At 52.2% G+C, this 14,429-nt stretch overlaps 2 protein-coding genes across 2 annotated transcripts in view; both read right to left on the bottom strand.

Annotated features, from left to right (window-relative positions):
• Positions 1 to 14,429, bottom strand: part of LIN9 (lin-9 DREAM MuvB core complex component) — a gene marked incomplete at its 5' end in the record, with an annotated part of 274,917 nt that overhangs the window by 200,614 nt on the left and 59,874 nt on the right. The gene's annotated exons all lie outside the window — the stretch shown is intronic.
• The window catches only part of ITPKB (inositol-trisphosphate 3-kinase B), a 70,317-nt gene continuing 56,185 nt past the window's right edge, over positions 298 to 14,429 (bottom strand). Inside the window, exons 5-8 of the mRNA XM_082307699.1 lie at positions 12,466 to 12,670; positions 7,078 to 7,179; positions 5,502 to 5,573; positions 298 to 2,768 (exon numbers count right to left, since the gene is read on the bottom strand). Of these exons, the coding sequence (XP_082163825.1) occupies positions 2,553 to 2,768; positions 5,502 to 5,573; positions 7,078 to 7,179; positions 12,466 to 12,670 (595 nt within the window). The 3' untranslated portion in view covers positions 298 to 2,552. The remainder of the gene's footprint in view (positions 2,769 to 5,501; positions 5,574 to 7,077; positions 7,180 to 12,465; positions 12,671 to 14,429) is intronic.

Genomic DNA, 14,429 nt, shown 5'->3' with positions numbered 1-14,429 from the left:
GAAGGGGGATGGAGAAACTCAGGTCTCTCCCAGGGGTGCCCCCGACCCAGCCCGGAGCCCCCCACAGCCCCGGCTCCGCTCTCACCGCCCTGTTCTTTGCAAAGCCAGGATCTGTCCCTGGCACAGGGTCCTTCCCTACTCCTGCTTTTACGCAGCACTGCTCCCGGTGTGTGCTGGGGCAACCAAAGCTGGAACCTGATCCCCCCAAAATCATCCCGGACACAAAAGCCAGCTCCTGGGTTGTTCCCAGGCTGCCACAAACTGCATGGGGCAGACACGGACCATACACCAGGCAAATGCTTCCCATATGCCTTTATTTGCAAAGTTACAGGATTTTTTTTTACAGGCACTGTGCGTTGGTGTTTCAGACCGGTTCGGATTTTTCTCTGTATTACCAATGACCGAGAGGGGAGGTGGGAGCGGGGAAAATCCCTCACAGCAACCGTTCCAGCCTCCAGAAAGGCATAAGATATCTGAGAGGAACAATCTGCTTCTTCTGAAGCCATGAAGCGAGGAATCTGGTTTATAAACAGGCTTAAAAAATAATATACATATATAAGAGCAGCTTGAAGCTAAAGTACAGCAATAACTGGTACATACCTATGCATATCTGTTCACACCCTTTCTCCAAAGCTGGAAAAGGGATGGTTTAAAACCTAAAAACACAGTTTAAAAAAAAAAAAAAAAAAAAAAGAGGGATTCCATGCAGTAAGTTTTAGTGTTTTGTGCAATTAAAATGGGATGAAAATAAATATAACTTAAAAAAACCCAACCTTTTCCATGACACTAATGGAACAGAGGCAAGTCTATAAGGCACTTCCACATGGGCTATTCTAGAAAGCCTGGCAGAACTAAAACAGTGCAACCATTTACAATGGCATCAGATGAGCTAAAGACATCTGTCTGGTGAGATATGAACTGAGAAAAATCTTAGGACACTTCAGTCCTCAGAAAAGAGGCTGGGGCATGGCTGCAGATGGCTCAGTGGCCAACTCCTCCTCCTTATTGCTGCCAGGAGAAGACCTCCCCCACCGAGGATGCTGGATCCACCGAACGATGGCAGAGGGGCTCTGGAGCACCGCTCCCGGGGAGCGAGATGAAACAGCGGTGCTGGGGATGGAGCGGCTGAGGGATTTCTGGCTGTCGAGCTCCTGCACCACCTCCAGCACTGCACCCTCCATCTGTCCTCAACGCAAGAGACTCCCCAGCTTGCCCTGCCGCCTCCCTCCCCGCCGTCCTCTCGATCGCTGACCTTTAGCGAGCCAGCTCTGCCACAAGCAAGCCGCTTAATTCAAATGTTCCAGGAAGTTAAAAAATAGCCTCCGCCCTAAACAGGGAACTGGGTGTTTTCGCAGGAGCGGGAGCACAGAGGCCATATGCACAGCCCAAGCGGGCTGGGAAGCCAGCGCCAAAGAGCAGCGGCAGAACCAGCCACTCTGCAGAAAAAAAGGGAAGGCACGGGGATGCCTGACCCCAACTCTGCTTTGCCAAAGATGACTAACCTGGCCACCTTGAGAGCTGCGTTGCTGCTGTAACCCTTCGTCCGCCACTGATAAAAATTAGAGATGCTCCTGGCAGGAGGGTTGCCCTGGGCCAGGTGCAGGCTGCTGCCAAAAAAGACTGATCAACCTGGATGGCTACTTTAGGTCTCATAGTAGTCCCTTATAAGCTATTTTTCTCTCCCTCAGCCCTGCCCGAAGTCTTTATTCCCCATGGAGGGCTGGTGACCCCAGCTAAGGAGGGCTGGAAGCAGCTCCTAGCAGGGGAGCCGGGTCTCTAGAGGGGAGCTCAAAGTGTTAACCACCATGCCGGTGCACCCAGCATGGAGCACCTGGCCATGGTAAATACCTGTGCCCGATCGTGTGGCCCCGCAGCAGGGGGGAATCCCTCACCCTCCAGTGCCACCTGAAAATAACTAAGCAACCTGTACGGGAGGTCTTGAACACAAAGAAAAACCCAAATCTGCCGTTCTAGCATCTTTTAAGGACTCGGCCCAGCCAGGTCCCTAGGCTGAAAGGTGCTGGCAAAGACAACTAAAGGGCTCCCACCCCAGTATTCTTCGCCACCGCCAGGCCTTGCTCACACACCCTGGCTGCCAGAGGGTCCTGGGCTTGGCCACCGAGTGTTTTTGGGATGAAGGTACCAATCCCAGTGCAGGGAGAGGCTCCTTGCTCCGCCAGCCCTTGTAAAGGCCCTCTTAAAAATCAGGCCACGCAAGAGACAAAAGCGCAATAGGCAAAGCACACGCTTGCCTAAGCAACCCCTCCGGGCTGCTGCCAGCCGACACGGCCGCATGCTCCTACTTTCTCTGCAAAGCCAAGGTTTCAAGTTCAGCTTTTGTTCTGGCAGGTTAGCTCTCTATTTACATGGAGGGAAAAAAAAAAACGAAAAACCAAGACAACCTAAAAAACCACAACAAAAACACATTAAATAGGGAGAGTATAGCTTTCAAATGGGAAGGAAGGGCGAGGGCTGGAAAGTGTCTTGTAGTGCAGTTCAGAAGAGTCAGTCGGGGACAGGTTGGGGGTAGTGGCAGAGTTGGACACGCGGCTTTAATGCAAGTCTTCGCTCTGGGACAACTCTGTCAGGATCTGAATGAGGTTGTCCAGCCCCCAGAGGTAGCCGTCCTCTCTGTTCCCTTCCACCCAGGGCACGTTGTGCTGAAGAACTTGTCCCTCCGGCAGCGGGGTGGTTTTCCCAAAGTCAATCATCCAGACTTTGGCCTGTTCCTTCTTGTCATGAATGAAGAGGAGGGAGCTCCCGATCACCTGCAGAGAGGAGAGACCAGTTAGTGGTGCTCCTATTGCTCATTCTCAGCCAGCTTTGGGGCTTTCAGACACCTTATCTCAGGCTGCAATTGCAAGAGATGATGCTGACATTTTGCATGAGCAAAAGTAAGCTCTATGTGTTGCTGGCTGTGTTTGCACATGCAAATCGAGTATTCAGACAAGCTGATTCACTCATACAAATCCCAGCTCTTGGCAGAAGGAGAGGATCAGAAAAAAATGGGCACGAAAGACAGAGATGTCATTTTAGAAACTGAGTCAAGGTCCCCAGGGAAGGAATGAGGTGAATTGTCTCAGCCTTCAGATGGGGATATTTTTCCAAGGCTGGTTCTTTGTGACTGGCTCATGCCATTCACACTCACCAGCCCTGCAGACATCACCGCAGGGACGGGTACGCTCCAAGTACAAGTTACTTGCAATGTGCCGTCTCCTGCCTGAAACACCATCCAATTGCACCCAGATTCCCCCTAGAACATCCTGCTGGCTTTCACAGCGCGCTGGGGATGCAAGTTACAGAGGTACACGTACACGAATTTCCTTTTCCATCAGTTCATTTGGCTGCATCTGCTTTAAAAGGCTCTTTCATACCCTGATCGGCCTTTGGGAAAACCCTGCAGCAAGTATTGGCCTGGGCAAGCCCACAGGTGCATTTGGGAAAGTGAAGCATATTGCCTCTGACAGCAGAAGTCTCAAGGCCTGTCGCAGCGGGACGAGACCCCACGAGCCCAGTGCTCACCACCCATGGAGCAGAGAGATGCTCAGCAGGTGGGCACCTCCAGCTCAGCCCCCTGGCCCATCCCGGCTCGCAGTCCCAGCCAGGCTGCTGCCCAGCAGCAGCTCCGCTGTGACTTTCCAATGCTTGGGGAACATGTATTGGTGTCAGGCCATTCACCATCGTGCTCTTCTGCTGAATCTGCTCCTCCAGTCAGAAGATTTTAGCAGGTGGTACTACAAAAAAGCACCAACAGGCATGCTTCAGCGCTGTCCCAAATGAAGATTGCTTTCCAAATTATGTCCAATGCACGTGAATTGGTGGATTACGAACTCTCTTGCCCTTGTATCACAAATAAGGACCTTGGTGACCAGAGTTCAATGGCTGTTAGCAGACAGGACGCAGTGTGCCGAGAGCCAGGAGCCCCCCATAAGCTGTGCAGATATGTGGAGGAGTACAGCTCTAGGGGCATCCAGCTGGTGTCAGCCCTCCAAAACAGCACATTAAACATTACTGGGGACTCCCACGTCCATGCTATCAGCAGGGTTTAGTTTGAGGTTTGCCTTTAGACAAGGGTTTTGAATGGGAAGCATGTACTGTTTGCAAAAGCTATTATGAATTTACATTTTTGAGGAGACTTCCTCCTCCAGCGCATTGGGAAAACGTCCAAGGTCCAGAGACATGTATTATTTCCCAGAAATTATTATCTTTAGCTCTTCTCCTTCTAAGCTCTTATAGCCCCCTCTTGGCCAGAACAGAGCATTTTAACTTTAAGGAAAAGCCTTTTGCTGATGTTCTTCCCTCACCTGTCCTGGGTCACCGAATTCCCCTGCAGCTCCTCGGAGGAGCCCTGCCCAGCGAGGGCCCCGTGGAGGGACACGCAGAGCTTGGCTGACCTTCTGCTACGCTTCGTCTCGAAGTGGGACGGAAACTCAAAGCTGCGGCCTTTTAACTTTTAAGGAGTGGAAACTCCTTTCACAATGTCCTTGAAAGGCTGTTTTGTTTCTGTGTTTTCAAACGAAACCCTGGCACTTGGTTTCAGGGAGCATTTTGTTTCCCGTGTTGAAGTGACCCGAAACGCTCAGTTTCAATATTTCCCTTCCATTGGCCTTACAAGCACTGCCGTCAGGAGGCACGGCCCCATCTGCCTCCGGCTCCCGGCAGGACCCCTCGTCTGCGGCCGGGGCCGAGGTGGCTCACACGGCTCCGGCTGAGGGACAGCAGGCTCTTGGAGCGGTGGCTCCTGCTCCCTCTGAGTCGAGGGCTCCTATGAGCCTCTTTTGCCCATAGACAACACATGCCAAGGACATGCGCTCTCGCGTTTTGTTAAACAGATGCAATAGCAAATACTCTCTGCCAATGCTAAATTAATAAAATGATTTAAATTACGGAGCATTCCAATTCCTGTTGAAATGCCCAAAAGATGTAGCGCTTCCTCTTTGTTTTCCCGCCAGAACTGAATTTTCACTGTAGAAAATGTTGATTTTGTGGACGCTCATTTCTAGAGGAAAGTCCTTCCAAGGGAAGAGCCCTTACCGTGGTGCCCCAACCAGCTCAGCAAAGGCAGTTTTGGGATATCTGCAATTTATGGCTACGTTGAAGCCTTGTTTGATCGCATGGAGCAACTGGCAGCCAAATGATACCTGACGTGCACTCAGACAGGCATTTCTCTCCAGAAAACCCCTACACTGTTACACTAAGTATTTTTCCCAGTCATATAAACCCCTAAACAGCCCAAATTCCACCCAGATCACTTTTATTCTATATGAACATTGGTTTTCAGTAGATTTGAGCCCATGTCAGACACATTAACATTATATCAGTCATCAGCTGTATTTCCACTTAAGTATTAGATAAACAGGGGTATGGAAATATGGATAAAAGAATAAATTCAAAATTGTAGAAATTTACAGCCTCTGACTTTGACTTCTCTTCTCTCCTTGGACAAGCTGAGATTAAACCGTTTACATTTCCAGGCAGATCTATCTAAACACGAGTATTACCTCATGGCACTTGAAGAACGGGGATGTCTCCAGGGTAGCGCGGATACCCTTCAACCGGTTAAGGTAACTGTTCTGGAATTACAAAAAAAAACCAAAAAACCAAGCTGTCAGCGCTGTGGGAAGCCTACATGAAAACTGCTGCATGGAGCAGACAGGAAAGTCACCTCTCCCAGCATCCTCTCCATGATACCATGCGTGCATGGAGAGATGCTGGGGGAGTCCCTCAGCCACCCTGTGCTCAGCATCCTTCCACAGACACAGAGGGTGTCCCCTCTTTTTTGGGATCCGCTTATCTGTTTGGCCTCTACAGCATCCTGTGAGCTCCTGTGGCTTCCAAAACTTAGTGAGAGCATTTTCTTTTGCTGAACCAGTGCTTTCTGCAGACTTTCCCCCCCGCATCCATCGTGTTTCCGAGGACGGAACAGCCAATTCAGCAGTCACTGCTGTGCATGCACAGCCAGGCTGCTTTTTTCTCTCACCTGCACTCTTTTTAATAGGTCAACTTTTCACCTCATCTATCACTTTATCATTCAGTCAGTCAAGCATCGTGAGACACTTCTGTAACTCCATACCAGCACTTCTGCAAAGTTGGTACCATAGGTGGAAGGACTTTCACACCAGTCAGCACGCAGGTCAAGACACACGCCTGTTCGAGCATCGCTGCAAATTGCTGGAAGGCACTCAACATTCTCAGGGGGCCCCTCTGATAATCTGATTTTGAGTTTAGATAGAAGGACTAAGCACAGGATCATGCACAGCAGGTATCTGGGCACAATTATACACCTAAATTTTCACACTTTGACTGTGCGGGGAGATGCGGGGGCCGCTGTATTGCAATGGTTTGGCCAAGGAGCCCCGTCCAGAGCCAGGGTACGATGGCGCGAGTGTGCTCCAAGCTCTTTGAGGATAAAATGCAACCAGGCAATTCATTTTCAGATCCAGGAATAATCCCTGGGTAACTCTTGTCAAAGCAAACATGCCGGTTTGAAGGAGGCAGTGCCAAGGGCCACTCCAGCTGGAGCCTTGTGTTTGTAGGCTTTATATAGTACAGCTTAAAATGGGAACGCTTTGTCAAACAGGATATTTGACACAGTCAGTGTAAACTGTTTACAGTTACATCTCTTATTCTCCTGGCAACGCAGAAACTTGGGGAATGCCGGGCGCCTGGCGCAGGCAGGGGGATGCCTTGGCCACCTTTCCTGCGGGACTGAGCGCAGGGCAGCCTGCTCTGCCAGGGTGGGAGCCCCCGCCATCGCATGCTGGGGTAAACCCCAGGGATGAGGGGGCAGAGCATGGCTGTGCCTCTGCAGTGGGTTTTGGGACCAACCCTTGAGCATACTCAGCAGACTCAGACCCAGCTCAAGCAGTGCTGCTGCAGCGAATGTGTCCCCTCCCAGCCCTCCGCTGCTCTCCCCTCACCCCTGCACCAGGATGGCATTTCTCTTTGCCATTTTTCACGCTTTTTAAAGAGAGATTGCTCAGGCTGCAGCCCCTCAGGGCAGGGAGTTGATGGTCCAAGGCCAGTCTCCACAGGAGGAGCCCTCTCCAGGCAGCCCCCCCAGCATCCCCCACTCACCAAAATGTTGCGGTTTCCTCTGGTGAACTCCCTGAAGGCCTCCGTGACTTGTTCCTTTGTCCGCGTCTTCTTGAAGTCCCGGTTCACAGTGCCGTCCTCTTTCTTGAAAAGAAGGGAGACCGGTGAGCAGGATGGGGAAGGAGGGAGCCAGGGCAGGACTGGTGTTTCAGCAGCCACACATGTCCCTGAGTAGGATGCAACCAGCCTTTTTGGCAGCTGAAGGACCTGCCTATGGAGAAGGGGTGAGCAGAGGCAGCAGCTCTCTGCCTTGCACATCCCAAATCACCCTGCAGCTCTGCTGCATTGCCCCCTAATGCAAATGATAAGTCTCCACCATCACATGCTTGCCAAGGTCAGTGGCAACGTGGACAAGCTACCTCTCATGGACCTGGCGCTCACTGCCAACACAGGCTGGAGACCACCTGTTTCTCACCACACTGTGCCCAAATGGCTTCCCATCGCTGCTGTGGCTGAGCACAGGCGCTGACACCAGCCTCGGGCTGCACCCCTGCTTGGGGAGGAAAGCAGAGCACAACCACAGCAGGAGGAAGCTGAGTGTGGACAGAGATGACATCTCAGGAGCAGGCACAAAAACCCCTCCACGCAAAGTCCTCCACGAACCACTGCAGCAAGGAGATGAGGGCAAGGAGCAAGCCCCACAGCTATCTTGCCTCACTAGTCCTTTGATAGTCCATGGATACCAAACCCTCAAGGGCAGCAGCCTGGCACCGAGATGCAGCGAGCGGCCTTGTGCTCTCCTCTGCCTCTTCCCCAGAGGCACATCTGTACTTGGCCCGCTGCGGGGACGGGACAGCCTGGTGCACTGCAGGGACGGCATGCAGCCCTGACCCAGAGGCTCCTGGCCAAACCTCTAGGCAGCTTTGTAGGTCACTCCCCATCTCCCTGGTCCTGCTGGGGCTCTGATTTTTACATCAGCGCGTTTCACTGCCCGGAGCGGCCGCAGGTCGGGCAGGCAGAGCTCGCTTCCTGGATACAGGGGCTATTTTAAACCACACGTGCTCGTGCTCACAACTCCGCTTGCAGAGCTCCATCCCACCGCTCCCGACAGTTCGTTTGCACACAATAGAGTGAAGGGACAGAGGCCAAAAAGACATCCTGTGGGCTGGGGCAGATGAAGTAAGGATGAAGAAGCAGAGCAGGGGCTGGAGAAGGAAGAGAGCACAATGAATCACCTGCCCTGGAGATTTATGTTCCCTGGCAGGACTTCCAGACCCTTCCAGGGAAGTGCCCTGGGATGGGGCCATGTGCATCCCCCTGGGCAGAGGGCTGTCCGCAAGCATGGTGGCACTTCCGACTTCCAGCTTGGATTTCATGCAAGTGTTAACAAAGGCAATAACGAAAGCAACGTGTGAAAGGTCTTAGTCTCCAGGAAAATCTTTGTTTGCATGGGGTGCAACTGATGCACCCAGCTTCAAACTACCCTGGACCCAACCTGACCACCTCTCACCCCTGCACCGGTGCTGCTGCAGGGTATAAAAGCAAGGCTGATGGCTGGCAGAGCCTGCACCAGCAAAGGCCGGGGACAACCTTCTTGCTGGAGACCTCCCTGCCGCAGCAGCCATCCTGCTGATGGACCAAGCAGGGTCGGGCTCTCTGCTTTCAGCTGTGTGTCACGAGGCAGCAGGCTGCAGCAGCACAGGCAGGAGGCCTTGCCGAGGATGCTCTCGTGGCACGTGCGCAATGTATAAGGGAAGGGTGCTATACACCGCTATACATCCGTCACGTGAGCCCTGACGTGGCAGTTCAGAAATCAACCCACCCTCTCCCTGGGGGATGATAGATATCAATTTGGAGAAGTGCCACAGCACTAATTTCGCATGTAAAGAGCGCAACTTTCCACAAAGCATCCAAGAAAGGAGATGGACTTCTAAGTGCTCCTAAAAATAAATTAAAAACACAGATGGCCTTTCAGATAAGGCAATCTAGGCTTCAGGAAAGCCAAATAGCCTATCCGTAACGCTGCTCCCATAATTAGCCCCCTCCCGCAGTTTCCTTGCCCAGCCAGACACTGCTGTTGTGGGGCTGACAACTGCCATGACATTTACAGGTGTCCGAGCCCCGAGGGGGCTGCCTTCCACACAGCAGAAATGTGAGGGCGGCTGATAAGGGCTAGTGCAACCTCCGCCCTGCCAGCGATTCCAGTTTGCACTGGCGTCACTGGGGCAGGCTTCGGGTCAGCCAGTTCCCCCTCCGGCACTGTGTCCGGCCTCGGATGGGGCTCGCGAGCCGCCTGTCTTGGGAAAGTCAGGTGAGAGTTTTCAGGGCTGGTTCTGGGATCCCGCAAACATCCCAGCAGCAGGGAATACCATCCCACCATGGCCTTGCTGCAGGCAATGGTGAGTGACTTTCAGACCAGAGCAGGCGCTCAGGAGTAAAACTTCTTGCAGTGTGCTCCAGTAAGCTTCAACTGGGTCACCAGGGATCACTTGTATTACTTTTAGCAGGGTAATTTTATTAATAGCTACCATTTCTAAGGAGTTTCAAGCTACTCCAGAAAGTTAGATGAGTGTCATTATCTCCTTTTGCAGAGGAAAATTTCCATTTTAAAGAACCACCGGATCCTCAAGGCCACCTGGGAAAGCATGAGCTCAGCCAGAAAGGGTCCCCATCCTCATTCCCAACCCTGAGCTGCCCATTCACCTCACCTGCCCACGCTGTCCCAAAGGCTGCTCCCCTCCTTACTCTGTGCTCCCCTCCAGCCCACACACCCAGGGCCAAATCCTGCCCTTCCCTTGCACGGCAAGGTGCTCTCCTGTATCAGCCTCCGGCCACGAGCGAGGGGAAGGGCAGATTCACCCCTGCTCTTCCCAGGGAAGCATTCACAGCAGGAAAGAAAACATGGGGAGACTTGTCATTAAATAATATTTTCCTGAAATTTCCTCTGCGGGCTCAGTAGCAGCTCAGGGCACCAATGCAGAGACTCGACCCCAGAAATAGGGCAAATACAGGGATACGGCACAGCACGACCAGCTCTACAGCCCTGCTGGAAAAAAAGCCAGGCGGGAACCAGCATGAACTGTTAATGCTTTAGCTTAGGGGAAAATAATCCAGAAGCTGAGGGATTTAAGGAGAATTACAGTAATTAGAGCCTTGATCAAATTAGTCAGCTCCTAGCAGCAGCAGGATGACTCCTGGAGGCCAGCACTTCTCAACATTTTTCAATTAAAGGGCTGCCTCACCTCTTTGAAAAAAATCCACTGCTCACGTCATGCAGCAGCTCACTTATGCTTGGCTAGAACAGAGGTACAACGCTCACCACTTCTTTATGGCTTTTATTTCCCTCCACAGTGTTTTTTGGCCTGAGTGGGAATATCATTTGGGTTTTTTTTGACATTTTTCATTTCAAGCAGTTCACATATGACCTGCTTTTGCTGTGAAGCCCCCTGAATGTCCTCAGATCACAGCCTCAGAAGCACCGCTGGAGGCCAAGGATATATCATGTTGGACTATAAATAGACAGATATTCCTGATTATAGCAAGAAAGCACAGAGAAGAAACAGTGCATGGGAGCTTTGGTCCCAACTGGCCCACTCCTTTTTTATATAGCCTTAGTTTTATAATAAGCATCAGCAAAACAACAGCAATGGGAATGCTAAACAGCAGCAATGGGAACTAGGCAAAGGGTTGTCCCGAGCCGGAGCAGCTCACAGCACGCTTGTGGGCGCCCACGGCAGAAAAGGGTCTTTGGGAGAGCAGAGGAGATCAGGGAAGAGCTGCACGAGCAGGCAAGTGCCCTGACCAATGTAGGCACCGCAGAAAGCTGCCGTGGAGGAGTATGACCGGCAGCATCCCAGGCAGGGGCATGGGACAGGCAGGGGTGCCTTGTGTTGCTGGCCAGAAAACTCTTGAAGAGGTTCAGCCCAAGGGCTGCTCCTTGGGTTTCTGAGAGTGGCTGAGTTAGAGATAAATGCACTGTCCTCTGCTGGCCATGAAACAGTTGAATGAAGAAGGTGCCCTCCTCCCTGCATGCAACATGCTCCGCTGGGCTTCCCACAGCCCAGGGACTTTGTCCTGCACAGTGGGACAGACAAATCCCTTCCCACTGGTGGTTTGGTATGTGGGTAATCAGAAGTAGTGGGTCCAAGTGACCCACTCCTGCTGATCACCTTTTAAACCCGTGATCTAACATCTGCATTTGTTTGCTGTTTGACTGGTGAGGTTGAAGGGGAACACTACCAGGAAAGTCTACAAAATCTGGTGTAAAGGCTTTTTCAGGGAACGGCTTCATTTGTTTTAATTCTATCATTTTGACACTGCTATCTCCAGTCAGGAGAGGTGCAGGAGTTTAAGGCCACAGAGACCCAGACAGGAATTCTGGGAGAATCCTGCCCGACTCAGGGAAGAGAAAAAACAATCTGTGGTCAAGAGAAAGAAACTCCTCCAACCAAGATACGTGTAGAGCCATCGTTTCCACTAAGACTGAGCAGCTGCCCTGAGCTACTGCCTGGGCCCCCAGCAGTGCCCCAAGCCTGAATTATTGCAGGCATGACTTGACTGAGCTCCCCTCGGCTGCCAAGCCAACACCGTGCCTAGGCACGCAATGAAACCCTTAGCTCAAGCGTGATATTACCTTTAATTCATGTTGGCTGGCTATCAAAAGGCATATGCCATTGCTAATGTTCATGCAAGTCTTCTGTCAGTCACTATTACAACTGCTCTGCGGTTATAGACCTAACTGTTCAAGTGCCATCCTGGACATCTCTCTCACCGCAAAGTCTGCTTGCCAGGAGAAAAACTCCTAGGCTGGCTCATCTAATAGGGACACAGAAGCATCCCAGCAGGTATCTGCAGAAACGTGAGCGTTAGCTCTGAGCAAGCTCAGTCAGCAGGTTGCACACGCGTGCAGGTGCCAGCAGAAAGTGCTACTGCTTGTGTTTGCCCCATTTCGTAAGGCTCAGTTGCTGAATTTTTCCAGACAGGGATGTAAATACAGCCTCCTCACCGACTGCAGCTAAACTCACAGCTCCAACCACAGATCGGCACACGTTCAAGCTGGGATTTGGATTAATGGCTCAGCCTACCAGCGCAGCAGTATCAAAAGCAAACAACTAATTTGAGTCTTCAAATTGGAGGATGCCACTTTGCATTTCGCAGTCAGGGAAATCAACCAAGCAGCTGATTTAATGAGATTATGGCTAAAACTGTCCTCTTGCATTGATGCCCTGAGCTCAGCTGCACTCTCAGAAGGGCAGTGCTGCCCCAGGCCAGGTGCCTGACGAGGGTGGTTTGGCTGCAGGGATCGGGGATGCCCTGATGTGACACGGTCTTGCCACCAGCCTGCTGTGTGTGTGCCTCTGTGAGTGAGTTTGGTTACCGAATGCTCCCAGCAGCTGTTCCCCCTGCTCTGCACAGCTGGAGCAGCCTCACCTTTATCCCCTCGATCCTGAAGCCCAGCGTGGCAGTCGAGCTGATGGTCTCCCTCCACTGCATGTAGCGGGGCTTGGTTACTGCCCGCAGCACGTTCTCCTCCTCGGTGGGGGCGTCGGGGTCCACCTCAATCATCTTCTGGTACATGTCCTTCCTCAGGCTCGGCTTCTTCCGGGCCTTTATCAGCTCCTCCTCCAAGTACGTCCTGCAAGGAGTGAGGAGGGGACATTAGCAGGGCCATAGAGCCACCACACGAGGTACCACATACCCACAGACAGCCCTTGCCCCAGAAATCAGGCCTATCCAGGATAGCTGATCCCTAGAGAGTAGGGCAGCATAGGAAATAATGGAGCAAGCCTCATCGCAGGTGAATTGATCCTGATTAATTAGCACCCCATCAACACCTGATATCTTCTCAGTTCATCAAGGAACCACAACCAGTTTGGCAATAACAAGGGAGGTTATTTCTCACAGGTGCCCATGGTGTTGCTGCTGCCTCTCCTTGGTCCTGGGGGGCCTGTCCCCCAATGCTCAGCAAACCTGAGCAGCGACTTAGTGGCTCTCACAAATTAAACATGGCTTTCAAGACGTGCCCAGGAAACTGCCTGCATGCTCTGAGACCCGTCTGAGTTGAAGGCAAGAGGGAGGTTGCTGCATCCCAGCCCTTGGCGTTAGCTGCTGCTCCCTCGAGGTCTGGCCAATGTGGGTGGCTGCTGCCAAAGCTGCTCCTGTGCCTCTCCTGGGCTTTCCCATCCCCTCACCCCGTGCACCGCGAGTGCTGTGCCTCACCGGCTGCTAAACAGGGTGTTTTCACACAGAGCGGTTTTGCTGCTGCTGGTTTTGCTCTGTATAGGTCTGTTTTAAGTGGACTATCTAGCAAAAGCTTCCTGTACAGGACAGAGCAGAGGAAGGGGAAGGGATGCAGCCTTGGCCACGTGCTTACCATCACCCCTGGGACCACGGGGTGCAGCCGGGATGGGGGAATGGGGGAAGGAGGATGGAGGGTGCTGAGGAGTGTGCAAAGACCTTGGGTTTATGGATCCTTCAGAGGAGCACCACTCTGTGCCAGAGCACACCGGTGGAGAACTTCTGCACTCTGGCATGCAGAAAACCATCATCCACAGAATAATACTTTCTCCAGCAGTAATAAACCACTACGTAACTCCTCTTGAGGCTCCCAAACCTGCCCTAGCTCAGCCCAGCAAGTGTCCAGGCTCTCTCCAAACAACTCGCCAAGCCGGGCGAGATGTCCCAGCAAAATGACATAGGAATGACCCTATCTGTCATCTCCTTCCCCCCAAATCCAAACTGCTCTACACCTCTCACTAGCCATGCCCAGCTCTGCAGAGGGGCCGTGCCCTCTCCCCATGTCCCTTGTGCCAAAATCCCAGCACCGAGTGTGCAATTCACCTCCAGAACCAAGCAAAACGCGCGGGGAGGATGCTAGGCAGGGGGACACTGCGGGACACTGTTCCTGTGTTTCCCACAGGCTTACAGGCAAACTGGAGTCTTTTCTCAGGGCAAGAATATGATCACTGAGCAGATATCCACAGGGCATCAGCCCCTTTGAAAAACACTGCAGATAAAAGCGATGAAAAGCTTCAGCTGAGATCACCAAAACCATGATTTTTGGGCAGATGGAATAAAACAGCAGCATGCTCACAAGTGCTGCTGACGCTGCTCAGAAAGCTAGATTTGCTTTTGATGAGAATGACAGATTGTCTATGTCTGTGGTTTGGTCCCCCTGCATCGCTCCAGGCTTGAACCATCACCAGGGCTTAAGAAAGACAAAGTTTTGTTTAGGGGAGACTGGAGGGGGCTGCCACATCCCAAAGCCAGGTTGGCAGGAAAAAAACAAACCTGTATCTGCCTGGCAGCAAGCTGCTTTCTCAGAGGACAGGTTTAATAGCCCTGAGGTTTAGTTTATCTGCCAGACCCTCTCCTGCCTGGCCACGGGGATGCCC

Source organism: Platalea leucorodia (genome assembly GCF_965183815.1).
Source record: "Platalea leucorodia genome assembly, chromosome: 3".
NCBI classification, from domain to species: domain Eukaryota; kingdom Metazoa; phylum Chordata; class Aves; order Pelecaniformes; family Threskiornithidae; genus Platalea; species Platalea leucorodia.
The sequence above is the reverse complement of the archived record's forward strand: the minus strand, read 5'-3'. Positions and strand labels throughout refer to the sequence as shown.